The 19,962-nt window shown below is 35.2% G+C and overlaps 2 protein-coding genes across 5 annotated transcripts in view; one reads left to right on the plus strand and one right to left on the minus strand.

Moving 5' to 3' along the window:
- Positions 1 to 2,648: 2,648 nt before the first annotated feature.
- LOC128680404 (uncharacterized protein) lies at positions 2,649 to 10,671 on the plus strand. 2 transcript variants are annotated; one of them, XM_053763524.2, is made up of 8 exons: positions 2,661 to 3,715; positions 4,607 to 4,746; positions 5,122 to 5,251; positions 6,001 to 6,214; positions 7,724 to 7,894; positions 8,047 to 8,192; positions 8,555 to 8,662; positions 9,029 to 10,671. In XM_053763524.2, the coding sequence occupies exons 1-8, from the start codon at positions 2,687 to 2,689 to the stop codon at positions 9,092 to 9,094; spliced, it is 2,004 nt and encodes a 667-aa protein (XP_053619499.1). In that variant the 5' UTR covers positions 2,661 to 2,686; the 3' UTR covers positions 9,095 to 10,671. The 2 variants fall into 2 exon arrangements, with proteins under 2 accessions (XP_064292869.1, XP_053619499.1); XM_064436799.1 differs by lacking the exon at positions 8,047 to 8,192 and having other exon boundaries at positions 2,649 to 3,715.
- Positions 10,672 to 10,883: 212 nt separating this feature from the next.
- Positions 10,884 to 19,962, minus strand: part of snu (snustorr) — a 97,983-nt gene continuing 88,904 nt past the window's right edge. For all 3 annotated transcript variants that reach the window (XM_053763521.2, XM_053763523.1, XM_053763522.2), the window contains 5 exons: positions 18,522 to 18,753; positions 16,780 to 16,904; positions 16,040 to 16,164; positions 14,738 to 14,982; positions 10,884 to 13,756 (listed from right to left, as the gene is read on the minus strand). In XM_053763521.2, coding sequence (XP_053619496.1) covers positions 13,434 to 13,756; positions 14,738 to 14,982; positions 16,040 to 16,164; positions 16,780 to 16,904; positions 18,522 to 18,753 — 1,050 coding nt within the window. In that variant the 3' untranslated portion in view covers positions 10,884 to 13,433. The remainder of the gene's footprint in view (positions 13,757 to 14,737; positions 14,983 to 16,039; positions 16,165 to 16,779; positions 16,905 to 18,521; positions 18,754 to 19,962) is intronic.

A 19,962-nucleotide genomic window follows, 5' to 3' on the forward strand; every position in this document is an offset into this window, starting at 1 on the left:
AGACTGTTTACTGTACATAGTGTTATGAAAACAAGTTTGTACACACACTTAGAGATAGACACACATTTAACTGTGCCCAAACAAACAAGGCTAAAAGTAGCATTCGAATTACTACTGGCTCTGACTAACCCGTAATGGATAGACGTGATTTCTGTGCATAAAATTATTTTTACAATTAGTCCATTCAATATGTATAGAACCAGAACCCACCTCATACCCACCTACTCAAGTTTCCTGCATGGTCCAGTGGTTTTAATGCATCAGTAATTTCATAAAGGGACAGGCGCAGCCCTTTGACAATGACATTATCAAATACAGTCCACACCTTTATTATGCTTCTACGTGTTTTATTTTTAATAAGTCAAGACTTTATTTTATCATATTGAAAATAGTTTAATATGTATTCTTGGATCAAAACTGAACTGTAAAGCAACAGTGTCAAAACATAAATTTTGGAAATAAACTCTTAACAAAATGGTGAAAAAATGAAAGGTTCAAATCCGATACAGTTGAATTAATTTAATTAGCGCAGATGCATGAATGTGGTACACTTAAATAAGCTGTCCTTATCAGTCTATCTGAATATAAACATTGATAATATAAATATGGTTTTAAACTGACCTATAAATCATTGATATATGGGCGAGGTAGGTAACTTAGTACTCAAAATTATTTAACTTTAGGATAATAGGCATCACTTATTGATGTCAAAACTTTACTCAAAACTAAGAACCAAACATTACTCAAAACTAAGAACCACTTTCAAAGTACATCTCATCCTTCATCTCCGCATGCGCACCTCTCTCTCTCTCTCTCTCATCTCTATAAAATTATTCTGGTAGGAAAGAAACTGCCTATTCATTTATGATATGTACATTATAATCAGTTATCTCCTAATCACTATAAATAACTGATTAAAATTAAATCTATCCAATATTATAAATGCAAGTCTGTCACACATTCACAACTAAACTGCTGGACCGATTTTGATACAGTTTAGAATAGACAAGTATATAGTTAATGACCCGAAGCCAAACATTCATACCATAGGCATTGCCATAGGCGGCAACAGCTAATAGTTAATACTGTATTAAAAAATATATGTGTATTTCAGGACACAACCCTCAATTGTACTTGTACATAGGTAGTTATATTTTCTGTTTCTTTATTATGGTTTCTATATTGTAATAAGATTTCATTCATAGGCCTATTTCAAATATTTACACTGTTTATCTTTTACTCTTTTTAATGCACCTAAACCCTCATAGTGTAATTCTCTATTTCAGATAGATATTACATAGATTAAAATAAATGCTTTTTGACACATACTTTCTTATCTTATAGGTAGTTATTTTTTCTATAGTCAATAAGCAATAGTACTTGCTTGCTTATTGATTGAATATGGCCACAAACTGGTTAAATTATTATTAAAATATAGACACTTGATATGTATCATGATAATCCCAAAATATGTGCCAAAAAACTAACTACCATTACCACAATGTGGGAGTATCGCAAAAAAAAAACAGCGACATAAAAAAATCTAAACTAGTTTCAGAGCCGGCTAAGGTAATTGAAGCCTTAAAAAATATATTGTATTTAAATGTGCCTCCTTACCTATAAGCAAGACAAGATAGGTAGGTACCTACTTCCTATGTTGTAGGAGGCGAATAAAAAAGGAACTTATCCGAATTTTATTGGAATAAGCGAGTACGACAAGTAAATCAAGAATCACGTATCATATTACGAAGTTCAGTTATAGCGTAATACCGCATTGTTATATTAAATTACACTTTACAAACAGAAAATAACGACTTGTACCGTACAATTATAACCTAATAATTTGAATTTCAAGAAACGAAGTTACAAAATAACAAAATGCCATTAACTGTGGGCTTAGTTAGATTTTTAAAATGTTGTTTGATTGTATTTTGAAATAGAAATAACAGGTACAAAAAAAATGCAACATGAATGGCGGGCACCGCAATGGCGCGCGTCGATTTCTATACAATAAATACACTTATTAGTGAAGTAAATACTGACCTTATAGATTCAAAATATCCCAACAAAATAATTTATTAACACAGAACCTTTAATGATCACTTTCTAACGATTTAACGATCAAACAAAACGATTATTTAGCAAGAAAGCGACGCCGCAGCACATAGTTTTTCAGACAATTAATTACAAGTGTGTTGCCATTGTAATAGAATGGCTTGTGTTTGAAATGGTAGTCGCTGTGGGCTGCGTTTACGTGTGCTTTTTATATAATTTTTTTTACAAAGAATAAATATGTTGCGAAACGTATAATTTTTTGAAAAACACATTATTTCCTTTAATTTTAGTGAGGAAAATGTACATAAAGTTATTTAAAAGAGTATGTTTTTGAAATAATAATTACGCTTCACATTATATTGTTGAAATGTGTGTTGCTGTAACTTATATTCTTATAACCATTTTTATGTATTATGTTTTTACTAAATAACTTGCTAAATTCTTCTATCATTCTTCTCTATTCATTGATCTTCATTAAAGTATACTGATAACTAATTAGATCAGTGTTTAGTTGAATAGCATTTGTTTGCTGGCAATTTGCTTACACGAGCGGGCAATCCAAGTAAAAACTTCAAAACCAAACAAAACAATTACTGAACTGTCATTCATTGTCAAATACCATGTGGTATTTATGTGTCGACCGTGTATTTTATTACAAGTAAAGGATTTTAGCAATTGTTTTGAAATGGATTATGTTGTAGGCAGTGTGGCTGCTCTAATATCGGGTAACGTAACTCCAAATCGACCTAAACTTGTCCGCAGAGCCCTAACTCCTATGAAACACCAACCTTCACCAAATGTGACTCCGAAGAGTGAGTTCGTTGAGGATAGGTCTATATTTCTCTCTCCGACACTGCAAAAGAAGAAAGCTATTGTCAAGAAGTCGCCCAAAAGAATTTTCGAAAATCCAGATTTAGATGTGGCTTCAGAAAATGAAGGTAACGATAGCCCCAGTAGTCCTAAAGCTGACAAAGTGAAAAAGCATTTGCAAGAGGAATTATTAGACAATTCGAAAGGAAGTCCAATATCACCTAAAAATAAAAAGAATATATCATTAGACATGTCTGGTGATAATTCAGACAGTGTTGAAGGTGCAACACCTAAAAAGAAGAAAAACAAAAGTTCTGTTAGTGATCGTGTAGATGATACTCAAAATAATGAAACGCCTAAGAAGAAAAATAGTAAGGTCACAGCGGGCACTGAAAATATATCTGAAAATCTAGAGACAAATGTAAGCCCTAAGAAAAGTAAAAAGAAATTATCAGTTCAAATTCAACAAAATATAGAAGAGGCAGAATCGGAATCACCAAAAAAGAAAAATAAGAAACGAAAGCACAGTGAAAATACTGAAACTGAAAATGGATCTGGCAACACAGTTGACACCACAGTAGAAGTGAATAAAAAAAAGAAAAAGAAAAATAAGAAACAGAACAAAAATCTCGAATCAGCAGAAGAAAATGTATCACAGAAAGAGAATTCAAAAAAATTAAAACAGAAGATGCAAGTGAATCCCAATGCAATAACCGAACAAGACACAGACTCTGAACATGAATCAGATAACGAAATAGAGTCTGAAAATGATGAGGCTAATAAGGAAATACTTGACACTGGCCCAGCACAGGATAGTTCTGATGAAGAAGAAGAAGCAGCCCCTAAAAAGGTGATTACCCATTTTTTTTTTACATAAACTTCTCCTTTTAGTGTTCCACAGGACACTAGGAACATACTTCCTTCAGGGTAGTCATTATTCCTGTAGTTAGGCTTCTTGTCTGGGCCCTTACCGTGTGGGGAGTCCGCAGGACTGCTGACATACCTCTAAACATGTTTTTTACCTTTCTTCTTGTAAGTTCTATTGCTACTGATACCAGGAACAAATTTGAAAGCTATTGTCATTGGCATTTGTCATCATCACAGATTTACCTATGCTCAAGTGCCAGTTAATGATATGCAAGTGTTTTTGCCAGGTTTATTTACAAACAATTTTTTATCATTATATTGTGCACTTAAGCAGAGAAATCACATGAGCCACCTTTGTTTTAAAATTGCATAAGAAATCTTATATATTAATTCTAACTTTGCACCATTACATTTGGCATGCTTATACCTTAAATGTGACATAATAGTTTCTCTCTTTCTCATCTGAGCATTATCCCGGTTCTCCGTCAGCCGTTGAGCGTCGGAGCCCAGTGTCCACTTTCCTAATTCGCACGGTCGTCGGCATCCGTAGTTGTGAGACATTAAATGTACATAGTATGCTATATTAAAATATTCACTTTAATATGTCAGAAATCTTTCTGTTTTAATTGACCATTCTACTTGGGGCAAAAATATTTATGTGTGTATGTATGTTTGTAACGCGATAACTTTCGGATCTTGGTCTGATTTTGATGAAATTTAAAAGGTTAAATTTAGGATCTGTCAATTGAAATTATCAAAATTGGTTAAGTCGTTTTTGATATATTCACAATTTTGTAAAAACTTACCAAAATTTATTGTGTTCTCGAAGGCTAAGTTTGTGGCAAACAACTAGTTATGTTTTATAACATTTCAGCCGGAGAAAGTGGAAACACCAGAAGCAAGTGAGGACGAAGTCAGGAGAACTCTATTTGTAGGCAATGTGCCGTTCACCAAGAAATGCAAGAAGGAAATCAAGAAGATCTTCAGCAAATATGGCACTATTGAGACTGTGAGGTAAATAGAACAGAATAGAAAGTCGGCAACGCACCAGTGACCCGTATCGGGTGGCTGGTGTGCATGTGCTTGCTTACCATCAGGTAAACTGCATGCTTGTTTGCCTGCTATACTATATAACAATGCATGTAATAAGATTTTCATTTGGTTTTTGTTTACTCTAAATGTTGAGTACAATTTGCTTTTTAATTTATTAACTCAGGGTCCTCTAATATTTATTTTATTTTGATTTTTTGTGTTATAATGACACCTGGTGACAGACTGACAGTGGAGTCCCAGTAATAGGGTCCCGTTTTACCCTTTGTGTTATGGAACTAGTGCTCTATCAGTGTAATAATTCTTGTATTCACTTGTGTATGATATTTTCCTCTCCAGAATCCGCACAGTACCAATAAAGGACCCCCGCTTCACCCCCAAGTTGGCGTTGATCAAGAACGAGCTGCATCCAGAACGGTCAACTGTCAATGTGTATGTCAAGTTCAAAGAAGAATCTTCCGTCGAACAGGTAAAAGCCAGGCTCCATGGCTACGTTGCGTCGTGCCGCTCCGTTGTGCTCCCAATTAGATTAAAAGTTCAATTGCAAATATTAATAGCTTATGTAAACAGTTAACATCAGATTGCTTGCCTGACGTAAAATTTACTTCATCCTAAGTCAAATTAAAAATTTGAAATAGAATTTGCCGCGAGAATAACAAAGAAAGGGAGACACTGTATCTCTGTCTTTTTCAAATTCAAATCATTTATTCAGAAATTAGACCTTAAGAGCTGGCATATTTTCACGTCAATTTTTATATGAAATAGATAGTTCTCACATAGTTAATAGCATTATGTAAACGGTTAACATCAGATTGCCTGTCTGACGTAAAATTAACTTAATCCTAAGTCAAATTAAGAATTGTATAACGGCTGGTTATCCGACCAAATTCGAATGACTACGAAAGTTTAAAAAATTAAACTACGACAGGCACAAATGTTTTATGCCGGGCACATACATAGCTGATTAGGCACTAATTGTAGGTTCTATTTAGATTTCTGTAGGAGATATTTTCTAGCTGGAGTAACGCACACGATAAATATATATATATATATATATATATATATATAGATGTGAAACATAATTAATACACAAAAAATATATGAGTAACGACATGACCAGTACGTTCACGAGTTGACGCATGGGTCAGCCATCGCATAGCTCAACCATAATAGCGGGAACCTCACGACCTACGCCTACGACAATTTATTCCTGCGCAGGCCCTGGCAGAAAACAACACAGTGCTAAACGATCACCATTTAAGAGTGACCCGCAGCGACAGCGCAGGCGCGACGCACGATCGCGCGTGCGCAGTGTTCGTGGGCAACCTGCCCTTCGCGCTCGAGGACGAGCGCCTGCGGGACAAGTTCGCGGCTTGCGGGGAGATCCACTCGGTCAGGATCATTAGGGATAAGAAAACTAATGCCGGGAAAGGTGACATTTCTATTTCTTTTTTTTTCTTAGCTGTGTGAGTCCCACTGCTGGGCAAAAGCCTCCCCTAACTTAATCCACGCATTCCTATCCTTTTTGTTTTCTTGCCATTCTTTGTCGAACTTTTTGATGTCGTCCGACCATCCCGTCCTAGGCCTTCCTCTTTTCCTGTATCCGTCAGTTGGAATCCACGAGAAACATTTCTATTGGTGTACGGTTTACGTACACTGACACCGCGCAAATACGCCGTCAGAATATTGACGCCGCGCCATGGTTTTACTTATATTTTATAATTTATTTTCACAGTTTGCATTTATCTTAACTTTACCATTATTTTTACTAGATTTTAAACCCATAGTTAAATTAGTTGTGTTTTGTCTAGTTTTATGTTTATTTGTCTTATACAATAGACACTTATTTAATTACCATTTCAAGACTTTATCTTTATCTACCAAACTACATTGTACACACCAATCCGTACAATTGGCTTCGATAAATTAGCACATTATCCCACTAATAATATAATTATGCGAAAGTTTGTGAGGATGTACGTATATGTGTACGTTTGTTACTCTTTCACGCAAAATCTACTGGACGGATAGTTATGAAATTTGGTACACATGTAGAATAGAACCTGGAATTATAATAGAATATAAAAACTTATCAATTGAAGTGTTACATTATTGAAGTGTTAATTATCGTGTTGTATTATTTAAATATGTATAATTCAAATTATCCAAAACACATTCTCATTTCTCATCTACCTACACCACGAAATCTTCCGTACATTGGAATTGGTGGGGCACTTGCCCCACCCTGCCCAACCGTGGCTACGCCCACGGACATCACTCACCGCTTATATTTAGTATGTTTTGCCATGTACAGACAAGGGTGCAAGCGAAGCACGATTGTATTTTCGATTGATCGATCGATGTAGCCTAATAAGGATTTTCCGAATTTCCCTAATTTCTGTGATGATTTTTTACCCGTGTATGAAGTCCGAAACAAAAGCAGCTTTATTAATATACTAGCTTTTGTCTGCGGCTTCGCCCGCGTCAATTTCATTGGAAAACCTCGGGTCATTCCTTAAGAAAAATGATTAAGAGTATGTTTACCAATTTTCAGCTCTTTATCTTGAAAATTATATTAAGTCCGATTCAATATTTCACTCCCCTTTTGAAGGGGGTTGAGGGTTAACTTTCAGAAAAACTTGAAAACACGTGTTCCTTAATATGTTGTAAACAGCTAAAATTCAAATTTCAAGTCACTAATTTCAACGGTGTAGAACTTGCATATAAAAATTTTTCACCCCTTTCACCCCCTTCGGGGTAGAATTTCCAATAAACCTCTCTTAGTACTCATCATTCCATATCCAGGGAATCATTGTTAAATTTCAGCTTCCTACGCCTAGTAGTTTCGGCTGTACGTTGTCAGTCAGTCAGTCACTCAGTAACGGAAGTGTTATATATATAAATATACATTACCTTTCAATATATTCCTTTAACACTCAAGGTTTCGGCTACATAAACTTCGCATCAAAAGACGGCGTGGAGCTAGCCCTGAACATGAAGGACGCAGACCTGACGATCAAGAACAGGATACTGAGAGTGAAGCGCTGCGTGCAGACCAAGCCGGGTTCGAACCCGGGACCGAAAGGACATAACCAGGGGGGACATAACCAAGGTAGGAATCCTTTCCAGTCTTTTTTTCATAAATAACGTTACAAAATAAATAAAAAATCAGATGGCCTTCGAGATTGGCACCTCTCGGCTCTGTCTGCCCCGTAACGGAAAAAGACAAGACTTTATTTGTTATATAAATCATTATCTTTTAAGATTTCGTGAGAAGAAACGACGGCCAAGTTGGAATAAAACAAGGAGGCAAATTTCAAAGGAAGTTTCAAGGACAAGGTCAAGGGAACTTCAGAGGAAATAAGGAGGAGGGAGCATACAGAAGGATTATGAATAAGAGAAAGGGACAGGTATGGTTTTTTTCAACACATTCTGTGATCGAAATGTCCCAGGTTCGAATCCTCATAATACTCATGCCAAAACTGTTACAAGTTTAACGTGTCTGTCTGTGTCATCGTATCGTAGCTCCCAAACGGATGAACACAGTTTAGATTTTTTTTTTGTGTCATAGTTAATTTTATCCCGAGTGTTCTTAGCCATGTTTCATCGAAAATCTGTTCGGCCGTTCAAAAGTCGTTGCGAAATTAATTTTTAAAGTCGGGTGTTTTAAATAATTATTGAAATTGCTTTCAGTGTAAATATTTTGCTAGGTGCGACTATTATGTATAGATTTTACGAAATTGCTTGAAACTAAACCAAGTGTTTGTGTCAGGACGGCGGCGATGGACCTCCAGACAAGAAGACGAAGCGTTGGAACCAACCACAGAATGAGAAGAAAGCTAGGAAGGAATTCGTTGGAATGACCGCTGAAAAGAGAAAGGTATATTTCCAAGCTTGCAAAATTATTCCAAATTTTATTCTCCAATCACAAAATAGAAACCTACTAATATTATAAATGCGAAAGTTTGTGAGGATGTATGTATATTTGTTACTCTTTCACGCAAAATGTACTGGACCGATTGTTATGAAATTTGGTACACCGGTAGAATATAACCTGGACTAACACATAGGGTAATTTTTATCTCGAAATTGCTACGGGAGCGAACGGGATTCCCCGGAACGCGGCTAGTTAACAATAAAAATCACAAAATTATATTAATTCACATTAAAAACTATCTAACTTAAAATAACTTATAAATACTTTTATATATATTAAATAAATTTAATATGCTGTTTATCTTTTCAGAAACACACATTCAACAAGGGACAGAAGAAAAAGAAGATTTTAAGTGAAATTCTTGCAAATAAATAATATTAGCTTTAATTTTAGTTACGTTAGTGATTTAATATACTTAGTCATGTATGTCGACGTAAAAAGAACTGGGGTAATATAGTACTTGCTTGGAATGAGTTCAATTGTTTTTTAAGAGTGTACCGAGCACTAGCGTCATATTTTTATCACGCACATTTATCCCGCCAGAGTACAGCACTGTATGTTAGGTACACAAAAGCTTTGCCGCCTTTGCTATGTCGATTAAAACGTTTATTTTAGAGTACTTTATTAATCCTTTCATTATGTAAGCACCCGTTTGTGACAATGTGCAACAATGTAGCATATTCGGGTGCCGAAATATTAGGAAAAATCGTTTTCCATAAGATAAAAAAAACTTCGAAAACTATGGGATACGCCTCGTGCTGTAAAATTTTCGAGCCAGTAAACGGTCGAAAAGAACCTCGGAAAACTTGAAGAGTGAAGAGTTATTAAAATATGGACTTCATATAGGTAGGATTTTCAGTCAAAATCAAGTTTATATCAGTTTATGACCACAGTTGACCAAATAATGCAGAACATAACCTAAAACAGTGTTATTATTTTCAGGAAAATCCACTAAATCCCTCCTTTTTCCTTTTAAACTCGCACCACGATTGCGTAGAAGGTATTCTTAGGGTCGTAAATCTGCGACAATATTGAAAATTGGCGCTTTTTGGCTCCATTGGCAATGTTTGTGTACCTTAGTTGTACCAGTCCATCGCCATCTGCGCTAAGCTTTGCGTAATATGCCCTATGTATTTTAAACGGAAGCAAATTTTAAATATCTGTCTCGGACTAATTATGTTTCCCTAGATAAAGTACTGCTTTAAAAAATATTATAGTTTTATATTGGACACAGTTGCCACAGTCTACTAAATGGGAACAGTGGTCACTAATGTCAGTCTAGTATATTGTGAATACATATTGTACAATAGAAAACGATATTACTTTTTAATTAAGTTCTTTATATAGTGTAGCATAATTTGTACAAGCTAGATTTTTAAAATTTGCTTTTATTTAAAAGAAATTGATAAAAATATTATGCTGGCGCTAGTGTGCACTCTGTGCGCTCTTTGTAAATGTTGGTTTTTATACGATTGTCGTACTTTATAATATACACATGATAAAATATCCGTGCACCCTGGGCTTCAGGCGTCACAGCCTTGAATGCAACTGGGAAGTCGCGAAAATGAGGTCCGTGTACTGTTTGGAAGATAAGGGCCCGGCACCATTGCTCCGTCGTGCACCGTTGCGTAAATGCAGCGCTTTGCCGCTCCATTGTGCTCTGTTATTTTACATAGATTTTGACATTGACATTCGTCGACGTATCTACTTCGAAACTCCATATAATTTCAACGCAACGGAAAGCGACGGAGCAATGGGGCCACTTTCTAATTTGAATATTGTATCATAGTATCAATCAATATGGCGGAACGACAGTATATGACGTTTTAGAAATCCTCAAAGTATATTTCTGTTTAGCCCTGTTTACATTTCATACGGAAGTTATGTTAACCATCAACACGATCTTGTGATGTTATTTCAATGTTAATTTAAAATAAAGATTTAAATTTTTATTTTTTGTTAATTTATCTACTAGCAAATCTCAGCCTAATCTTCAACATTTTAAGGTTGTTTTTCTACGCTGAACCCGGGCTTCGCGGCGTCACAGCCCCGTAAAAAACCAGGATCATGCGGAGATGATATAAAATGATACACAGAATCAATGGCGTGAAGTTTTGACATCCAGCTTGTTAATAACGAGTGAAAAATAAAAGAAAACCACAAATTATTTGGTACAGTATTATTGTATAATTGTCATTACAAAAATGTCAGTGTTAGCAAAAATAATCACAGTCGGACACATGCAAATCCAAAGGACTTAACTCTTGTGTCGTTAGACCGAGCGGCGCCGCGGTACTCACTTAGTCTAAAACCTTACTATTCATTAACTTACTGTACAAGGCTAAAACTAACGCTTCCACGGGCATACTTTGACGGTTGAATTGCTACTAGCGCCTCTAGCGGTCGATTTTGGGACTTAATTTGACAGCTGTCAGAAAAACGTCAAACCGAAATAGTTTTTTCGAAAATTTGTTTTTTTACATCGCTAGGGACGCTCGGACAATCGTTCGCGCCAACACTTATAAATACGTTGAAATATAAAAAAAAACCAATAACATTCAATTTATATAATTAACATACAGATACAAAATCATAGACTATATTACAATAACAATTTGTTCAAAGTCAATAAATAAAATAAAATCAATACACCCGCGGAAGTCTTAATATATTGCGGGTGGTTTCCAAAATTCGTACTCGCACCGTTTCAAAAATTATTTAATACACAAACTTTTTACGTACGAAGTTTTGGATTTAAGCCTTTCAACCTAGCAACTGTGTTTTCATTCTTTATATTTGACAATCAAATTATGTAGTCTTTAAAAGAAGAATGTTTTTTTTTAACCCATTTTTTGGCAAATTAATAAAGTCCAGCCATTCTGAAGTTAAGCATTATTTTATTTTTCTAATTGTAATATTAGCCTCTAACAAATGAAACAAGAGAACTTCACTGTATTTTTATATGTAGTTACTAGGTCGCAAGCAATGTCCGCCATTACAAATTTTATAAATACACCGCAAATGACCGTAAATCTAATTCGTACATTTACATACCGAAACTAAGTAATCATCGAATCGAATAGATGGAGCCACTGTTTGAAAAAGCGGTTATAGCCGGTTCATTATAGGAATATAAGAAAAATGATAAAAAAATGTGCGTTTTATTATCCGCCTATAATTGTCCTATAATATACCGGATAAGCCTCTATATGCCAGAATGCATTTTGAATTACGTTATTCAGACCAAGCATATGTCTTAGAGGGAAATATATATGTTCCTGTAATGTATTTCATGATCATTATATAAACTTTTGATGTACACAAGTAAAAAAAAAACTTATAAATATTTATTTTATTAATGGAATCGTACAAAGATAGATTTTCCCTCTAAGTGGTGTAGAAAAAAGTTAAATATTTCCATGAATGATTTTAAATCACCATCGTATGGCACCATCCTATTCTATGGTAACTCAAATCAGGTCTCATATGTTCTTCTACTGGATGCAAGGTTATAACAACACTCATTTTAACACAATTACTGTTTTAATGGTCAATATTTTTTTAAAATAATTTTGTTCCTTTGTGAAGTTTTTATTTCACGAAGAAAATACATACAGAGAAAAGCAGTAAAATAAAAAAAGAGACGCGTACAAAGGCGGACTTATCCCAGAAAGGTTTTAACTCCATTAATCAAGCATTTGAAAGGAAACAATTTAACGCACAAAGTAAGGTAATGTAATTTTGCATACCTACTAATTCAAAATTATTACAAAATTATATATAGACCTATAAACTTTTGCGATATTGATTACAATTAACGTTTTTTTAATTAAAATGATGTTGCCAAGTGATTTTGATAAAACAAATTAATTTTCACGAAAAATCTTTAAAATTGTTTTGACAGTGACATGAAGGGAAGAGTTGTTATAATGACGTCTTTATGTCAGATTTATATATTTAAAAAATAATAATTTAGCACATTTTTGTGTGAATACAATTTAAATGTTATTATAACCCTTACATCGTTAATATTAAAAAACCCCTACCCTAAATCTACGGGATACCCATGCGCGACCATTGTTGCTAACATCCCCTCTAAGTACATATGTACTACTTAATATAAATATAGCTATATTTACACTTCGGCTAGCAGTCATTTCGAATCCATAGCAATATTCATAGCGAAACGTATTTTTTTGCATTTTTTTTTACTGAAGAAAGTTTATTTTTCTCAAAATCAATTTTCAATTTTGATGCTAAACCAGAATTTAGTTTTAACATGACAAAACATTTGTTCGAACAAAACTTTTTCAGTTGGTTTTTATGTCGGTGCAAATATTCCTACAGATTCATTTAGTTAAAGAACTAATAATAATCGATTTGTTCTTAGCGGTTTGAGCAACGTATGATATGCTTGAAAAATTCATCTTTCAACTCTTAACATTCATCGAGGCATGTCACATTGAAAACTTTCTCAATGTTAAAACTAAAAAAAAAAAAAACATGTGACTATTAAAAAAAGAAGTATTATTTTCATTGCCATCAATGCCAAGGTTAAATAATGCGGAAAGAACAATGAAACATCTCATGTATTGTGTCTAACACATCACACATTTCCAATATTTACCCTCATTTATATCTCTATTACTGCTCCCCATTCATCACTGTTCTTATTAAAAACACTAGATAATACAACCTCGCAAGATATATGTGATCAATTTCTTTTGAACTTCAAAATGGTTAGCGTAACGACTAAAAATAGGGCGATCCACGCTAACGTTGATATGAAGCCCATATACACGTCAGGATCGGTCAACGGCCATCCTCGAGTGAGAATAGATCGGAGTGATGTGGTCGCTAGCGTTAGAGGGAGACAGAGAGAGACGTATCTGAGGATCCAGGGCATGCCTTCGATGGGCCAGATGACCCCGCTCAGCAGCAGCGTGGGGTAGAAGGAGCCAAGAGCGAGCTGGATCGCGTTCCGCTCCAGTTCGCACGCGGCGGAGATCACGAAGCCAAAGCACATTCCACACAGACCTGGGGAGAAATTGTAATCAATTATTTATTATAAAGTGATAACATAAGTACAGTATAAAAACTGAAAATGCCAATGACCCATTTTATAAATACCGTACAGACTAACATACATATAAAATATAAATTATTATATTACACAAATAATATGCGCGACGTGTGGCGTGTATTTCATAAGTTATTGTAAACGAAAACTTCCTTCGCTATATAATTTACTTTACTCATGATTTAATTCGCTTCCATTAGTCAAATATTGTATTTCGAATAAAAAAAAAGTACGTAATGATTTTATTTCACAAAGACATTTCGTTTAAATTGGTGTCGCTAATAAGTTTGGTGTCACATATTATTAAAATTCAATACTATCGTACTAGTATATCTACTAATATTGTTAGAAAAAAATACATGATAAATGAAATTATTGTGACTGTGACGAATAGTAATAAATAGCTAAAAATGGAGCCACAAGGCAGTGGCCTCTAACCTGTATTGTCAAATTTTTTGCTATTTAATTCCGCATATTATACTTTAAATACTGTAAGAACCCGTTTCACCACTTTATGATAAAATATAATATTTTAATCTGACATAAACTAAATGCTTGATAAGCTGCTTGAAGTTATTGGACAGTTAGTTCTATTTAACACTTGCTAAATACGAATTTTACGTTCTATGTTCGATATGTTACATACTTGTGTGTATGCGGCTAATTGTCACTAGATGGCGGTAGTTTACGATTATGTCAGATACCATTAGTCGACTTGAGTAAAACCTGACACAAGTTAGTAAAACACTCGATAAGTAAGAAGTAATAGAAAGAAAAGATTTAAAAGATAAAGAAAAGAAAAGCGTTTAATATTTATAGAAAGAAAAGAATTACCTTGCATCAAAGTGAGCATGATAACGAACACGACGTTCCTATTATTATTGACGCAGATTATGACAAGCAAGTCAGTCTGGCCACACACGAGCACAAACAATTACCTTGCAGCAGAGTGAGCATGATGACGAACACGATGTTCCCGTTGTTCTTGACGCCGAAGACGCTGATCATGAAGACGAGCACGAGCGCGGTCTGGCCGCACATGACCACGAACTGCGTGACGACGTGCGAGAACAGGATCTCGCCGGGCGCCACGCCCGCCACCCACGACCGGTCCAGCAGCCCCTCCATGCGCTCCACGATCAGCGCCGACGACGTCAGCGCCACCGCCAGGAAGAACACGATGCTGCGGTGGGTATTTCACATTATACATTTCGTTTTTCTGACTATGTACGTAAACAAAATTGTTAATTTAAGTGTGTAAATGATAATATGTATTTTATTTATGTGCAAACTATAGGGGCGCCTACCACGCCATAGACGCTCATGCGGGGTAACCTGGGTTCGCTGTTTATGTACTTTGTTATAGGTACTATTAGACTATGTACATACCAAAATCATTGCAAATTCGCTGTTACCACGCGATAGAAATTCATGCGGAGCAACTTGTGCTGTTCGCTGTATATTATTGTACACTTAGTTGGCAAATATGAATACATTATGTACTTTGTTATAGGTTTTTTTTTTAAATGTTAGAAACTATAATGGTAAGCCCTTCTGGCATGACATATTTTTTCCCTTATCCTAAGTTAATTATGGCAATATTTATTTGTTCTTTGTTATAAACAAAGAAAAATATATTTGCAAAAAACATGAGTACATAAGTATACATGTCATATTAAAAAAAATATTCTTTAAAAGCCTTTGCCGACATTTTATAGCGACTCTGGTTATGCAAAAATAAGTGTATGAAGAGCGTGCTGCCATAACATATGAAACATTAATTAATTTACACTAACTAGAAATATAAAAAGATGTAACATACACATGTAGGTACACACCTACTTTTGTTGTGTACCTACTACTGTTTTAGGTTAAATAAATATGTCAAAAATACCTAGTAGGTACCTAATTTATTTATAAGTTTCATATTTACACTGTTAATTAACTATATAAATAAATATACAATCTCTAAAGGTACACTAGGCAGATGCTAACAGCTTTATCTATAAGTCAGTACAAGGTATTATTACCTTGCGTTGTGCCGCACCATTGTGTTCCATTGTTTCCATAGACTTTGACATTGACGTGCGTCAAATCTCCATAAAATTTCATCAGTCAACAGATGTCAAAACAACGAGGCACAACTGAGCAATGTGACCGCGCTCTTATGGAAGTACTTATAGCGTTTCTATCGTAATGAGTTACGCTTCCACATTGCAATAGTAGTAAGGTCTACTTACGTGAGAATAACGCCGGGCGCGACAAAGTCGGTAAAGGAGGGATTCTTGTTCCCGTAGATGGGGTCCTTGAAGTCGATCGGGATGTCGCCCAGTTTGGGGTTGTAGTTGCACGTGTCCAGCAGGTCCTGGCGGAAGTTTATAGAACAAGATAGTACTGATATAATACACATAGGGCCATACAAATTCGAAATTAACTTGCACGCTAGTTATCGGTCATAATGTTATAACTATTCTTTTTTTAACCTCCAACGCAAAAAGAGGGGTGTTATAAGTTTGACCGCTAAGTGTGTCTGTATGTCTGTGTACGTGGCACCGTACCTCATCAACGGGTGAACCGATTTGGATGCGGTTTTTTTTGTTTGATAGCAACGTTTTATGCGGTGGTTCTTAGATATGTTAGTTCATTCGTTCCCCGGTCGGGTCATGATGGAAAATGGTCTTTTTCTGATTGGCCCGGGTCTGGGATGTTTATCTATATATGTATATGTTATAAAATACAGTATCGTTGAGTTAGTATCCCATAACACAAGTCTAGAACTTACTTTGGGGCTAGCTCAATCTGTGTGATTTGTCATAATATATTTATGGACAATATTTGTTCCACACCTTAGGCACAATAGTTACGCTCCACAGTACATGTAGTTTGAAGCACATACGGAGAATTCATCCTAGAAAAACAAAAGTTCCCGTGGGAATTCCACGCGTGCGAAGCCGCAACTAGTGTTAACAAGAAGACTAACCTTAGCAAAGTCCCTGTATGAGAATTGAATGTCCCTGTTCAACATGAGTCCAATCTGTTGGTTGGACATGTCGAGCCACACCTCCACTTCTGATGTGGCGATCGTTTCGTCATCCGCTGTGTCCGCTGGGAACGAAGTGTTCGTGATAAAATTGATATTCACAGATACACAAATAGATATTCATAGATAAGAAAGAAACGTTAATTTTTCTGAAACATTATCAATAATACCACTATATTCTGTACATGTGTGGGTAATGACATGTTTGAAGCAAAATGATATCTGTTCAGCATACCATCAGCACTCTGATCACAATCATAACATGTTTTGATATACTTTTTGACTATGTAAATTATATACTCTGTTATACTATTAGAAAAAAATAATTGTAAGTTAAGCCCTTTCGGCATTTCTTCTCAGCAGTGGTCGTTCCGAAATGCCAGTAGTTTGTAGCATGTGAGAAATTACTATTTAATATAAAATTTGATGTGAAAAAGTGCCTGTGAAGGTCTAGTTTCTCAATAAATGATTTGATTTGACAAAACGTATATGAAAAGTCGTATTTTACAGACAATCAGAATGAAATAGATTTAGAATAATTATTTAAAAAAGCGTATTCCTTTGGCAATATTCATTCTTTCGAATGCGTTTCACTAACCGCAGTCTTAGATATATTTATAATAGTAATTATTTTATATAGGTTTTTAGAAAGCTGAAATAATTATTAATTTCATTAGGTATTATTATTATTTAAGTATTTTAAATCCATTGTGTTGTGTCCAATCCAAAACTTTGCAATCACAACAACATTTGACTACTGTATTATTATGACAACACAAATCTCTAATTTACTTTGGGGCTATCTCAAGTTATGTGATTTGTCCCTATATTTAAAGTTATATATCTTAGATCACACGTCTAACAAGGCTACATGTTGAACCCATGCCCCATGCAAGCCTCAAAGGACGGGCCACGGCAACATAATAATTATAATTAATTTATGTAAATTGATTTTAAAATTTATTATTTATTGAACGAGCAATAAAAAGTCGAATAACAAAACACAGTACAGGTGTAGGCCAGTATTATAATTAGAATTATTATATTTATTCCTCAACGATACAATTTTTTGTCCGATTAGAATATTTAACGAGCTTTTTTTATTTCAATAGAGATTTTTGCAAGTCGTGTGGTTCCGCCTGAATGTATGATCCTGTCCCGGTCGTCGTACGAGGCTACTAAAGGATATCTAGCCTGGGCAGCTGATAGGCACTAAGGTCGATTAGCGTCAGGCCGAATTAAAATTTATTTTTCACACTGACCTAAACTTAGCGGCGTTACAGTCCCGAATTCAAACGGGAAACCGCGAGGACGAAATCTCTCTCGTCCTCGCGGTTTCCCATTCCCATACTATTAGCTCTTCGCTTTTGTCTGTTTCTAACCATTCTTCTTTTCAACCACGCAACATATTTTAATGCAGTTTTTACTGTAATTTAGACAATTTATTCTCGAAGATTTATACATAACTAGCTAGCTCGTCCCGGCTTCGCTCGGGTAAAAAAAACATAAATTATACACCTAAACCTACCTCAGGAATCACACTATCTATTGGTGCGCTCTAACCGCTTGAAAATCCGTGCAGTAGTTTTTGTGCTTATCGCGAACAGGCAGACAGACGCGGTAGTGCGCCCGTGCGAAGGCGGACCAAGCTAAATACAGATATTAGTATAATATAAACTTACCCAAGGCGAGCCTAGCAACGAGCGAGTCCGTGTAATTCTCGTTGAAGTACAGAGCGCCCCAGGCCTCGCCCTCGCGCACGGCGCTGAGCGCGGCCGACAGGTCGGCGTAGTACTCCTTCACCGTGTGCTCCGTCAGCTGCTCCAGGTACCGGCACGAGAGGTTCTTCATTGAGCACGACGAGTTGAACGGACAGTAGCCGTCTATTACGTGCACGTCGTCGTTTACCACGGCCTTCGAATATATTGTTTTTATTTATTTCAAAATTAATTCTACAAATTCTTAATTAAACAAACGCTTCATACTATTACGTCCTCATAGATTTAGCAGAGTTGAAGAGAGAAGAAGGATTGCACTTTACATTTTAGGTTTCGATACGAAAGAAGTAGAAATGATGAAGAGGTACTTTTGTATTCTTCTTGTCTAGTCTTGTCTAGTAGTAATGGCTAACATACAATTTCGACACTACTGGTCGAAAATTTTTGAATTTATTAGCTTAAATAAGTATTACAGCATTATATAAAATACTAACTTTTGCCCACAACTTCGTATGTCAGTAAAAATCCGTTACCCGTGGCAATTTCAGGAAATCCCTTCTTAGTGCTTCCCTACACTGTCCTAGGAACCTACACACGAAATTTCAGCTTTCTACCACCAGTAGTTTCGGCTGTGCGTTGTCTGTCAGTCAGTCAGTAACACAAGAGTTTTATATATATAGATTGCAGCATTAACAATACTATTTTAATTGTCTGTTTTGAATAAGGCCGCTTTTTATATTAATTAAAAAAAAAACAAAATATTTTAATTGTCTGTTAAAATATGAACTAATTTATTGCAAATGAGGCTAATTTTTATGTTAATTTGAGAAAAACGCAAATCGTAGCGGTTTCGTGTTAAAATAAAGAAAAATCAATGCCCTTGTGGTGTACAATCAATTTATTTTTGAACTTCATAATTAAAAATGAATTCTACTAAGTTTTTATAAAAAAATATATTGTCCCACGACCACGACATACAAATATTATAAATGTGAAAGTGTGTTTGTTTGTCTCTCTTTCATGTCAAAACGGAGTATTGGATTGCGGTGATTTTTGGTATATAGTTGGAGAACTGGTCATTGACCCGAGGCTACTTTCAGCAAGATATTTCCACAAAATTTGTTTAACAACTTTTCGTACGTATTTACAAATATAGAAGCTATTTTTAATTAATTTATTTTCTAAGTTAATATGTATTTTTTATGGCTAATAAATAATGTGCAATTAAGAAACAGTAGATTTTGAGGTTCAAAAGACATAACAAATAGTTTAAATTATAGATAAAATCAATAAAATAATCGGACACAGTGTACATCATCAAAATCATGTGCCGCATTGATATAAATTAGCAGTATTTCACTCAAGAAAATAATATCCGTGCAGTAAACCGTTTGAGTAGTTCCCA

The sequence above is a fragment of the Plodia interpunctella genome, chromosome 24 (assembly GCF_027563975.2).
Source record: "Plodia interpunctella isolate USDA-ARS_2022_Savannah chromosome 24, ilPloInte3.2, whole genome shotgun sequence".
Lineage (NCBI taxonomy): Eukaryota > Metazoa > Arthropoda > Insecta > Lepidoptera > Pyralidae > Plodia > Plodia interpunctella.

Coding starts and splice junctions, on each gene's coding strand:
- LOC128680404 (XM_053763524.2), top strand. CDS start 2,687: ATGTGTCGACCGTGTATTTTATTACAAGTAAAGGATTTTAGCAATTGT. Junction 6,215..7,723: donor GAAAACTAATGCCGGGAAAG/GTGACATTTCTA, acceptor TTAACACTCAAG/GTTTCGGCTACATAAACTTC. Junction 7,895..8,046: donor CCAGGGGGGACATAACCAAG/GTAGGAATCCTT, acceptor TTATCTTTTAAG/ATTTCGTGAGAAGAAACGAC.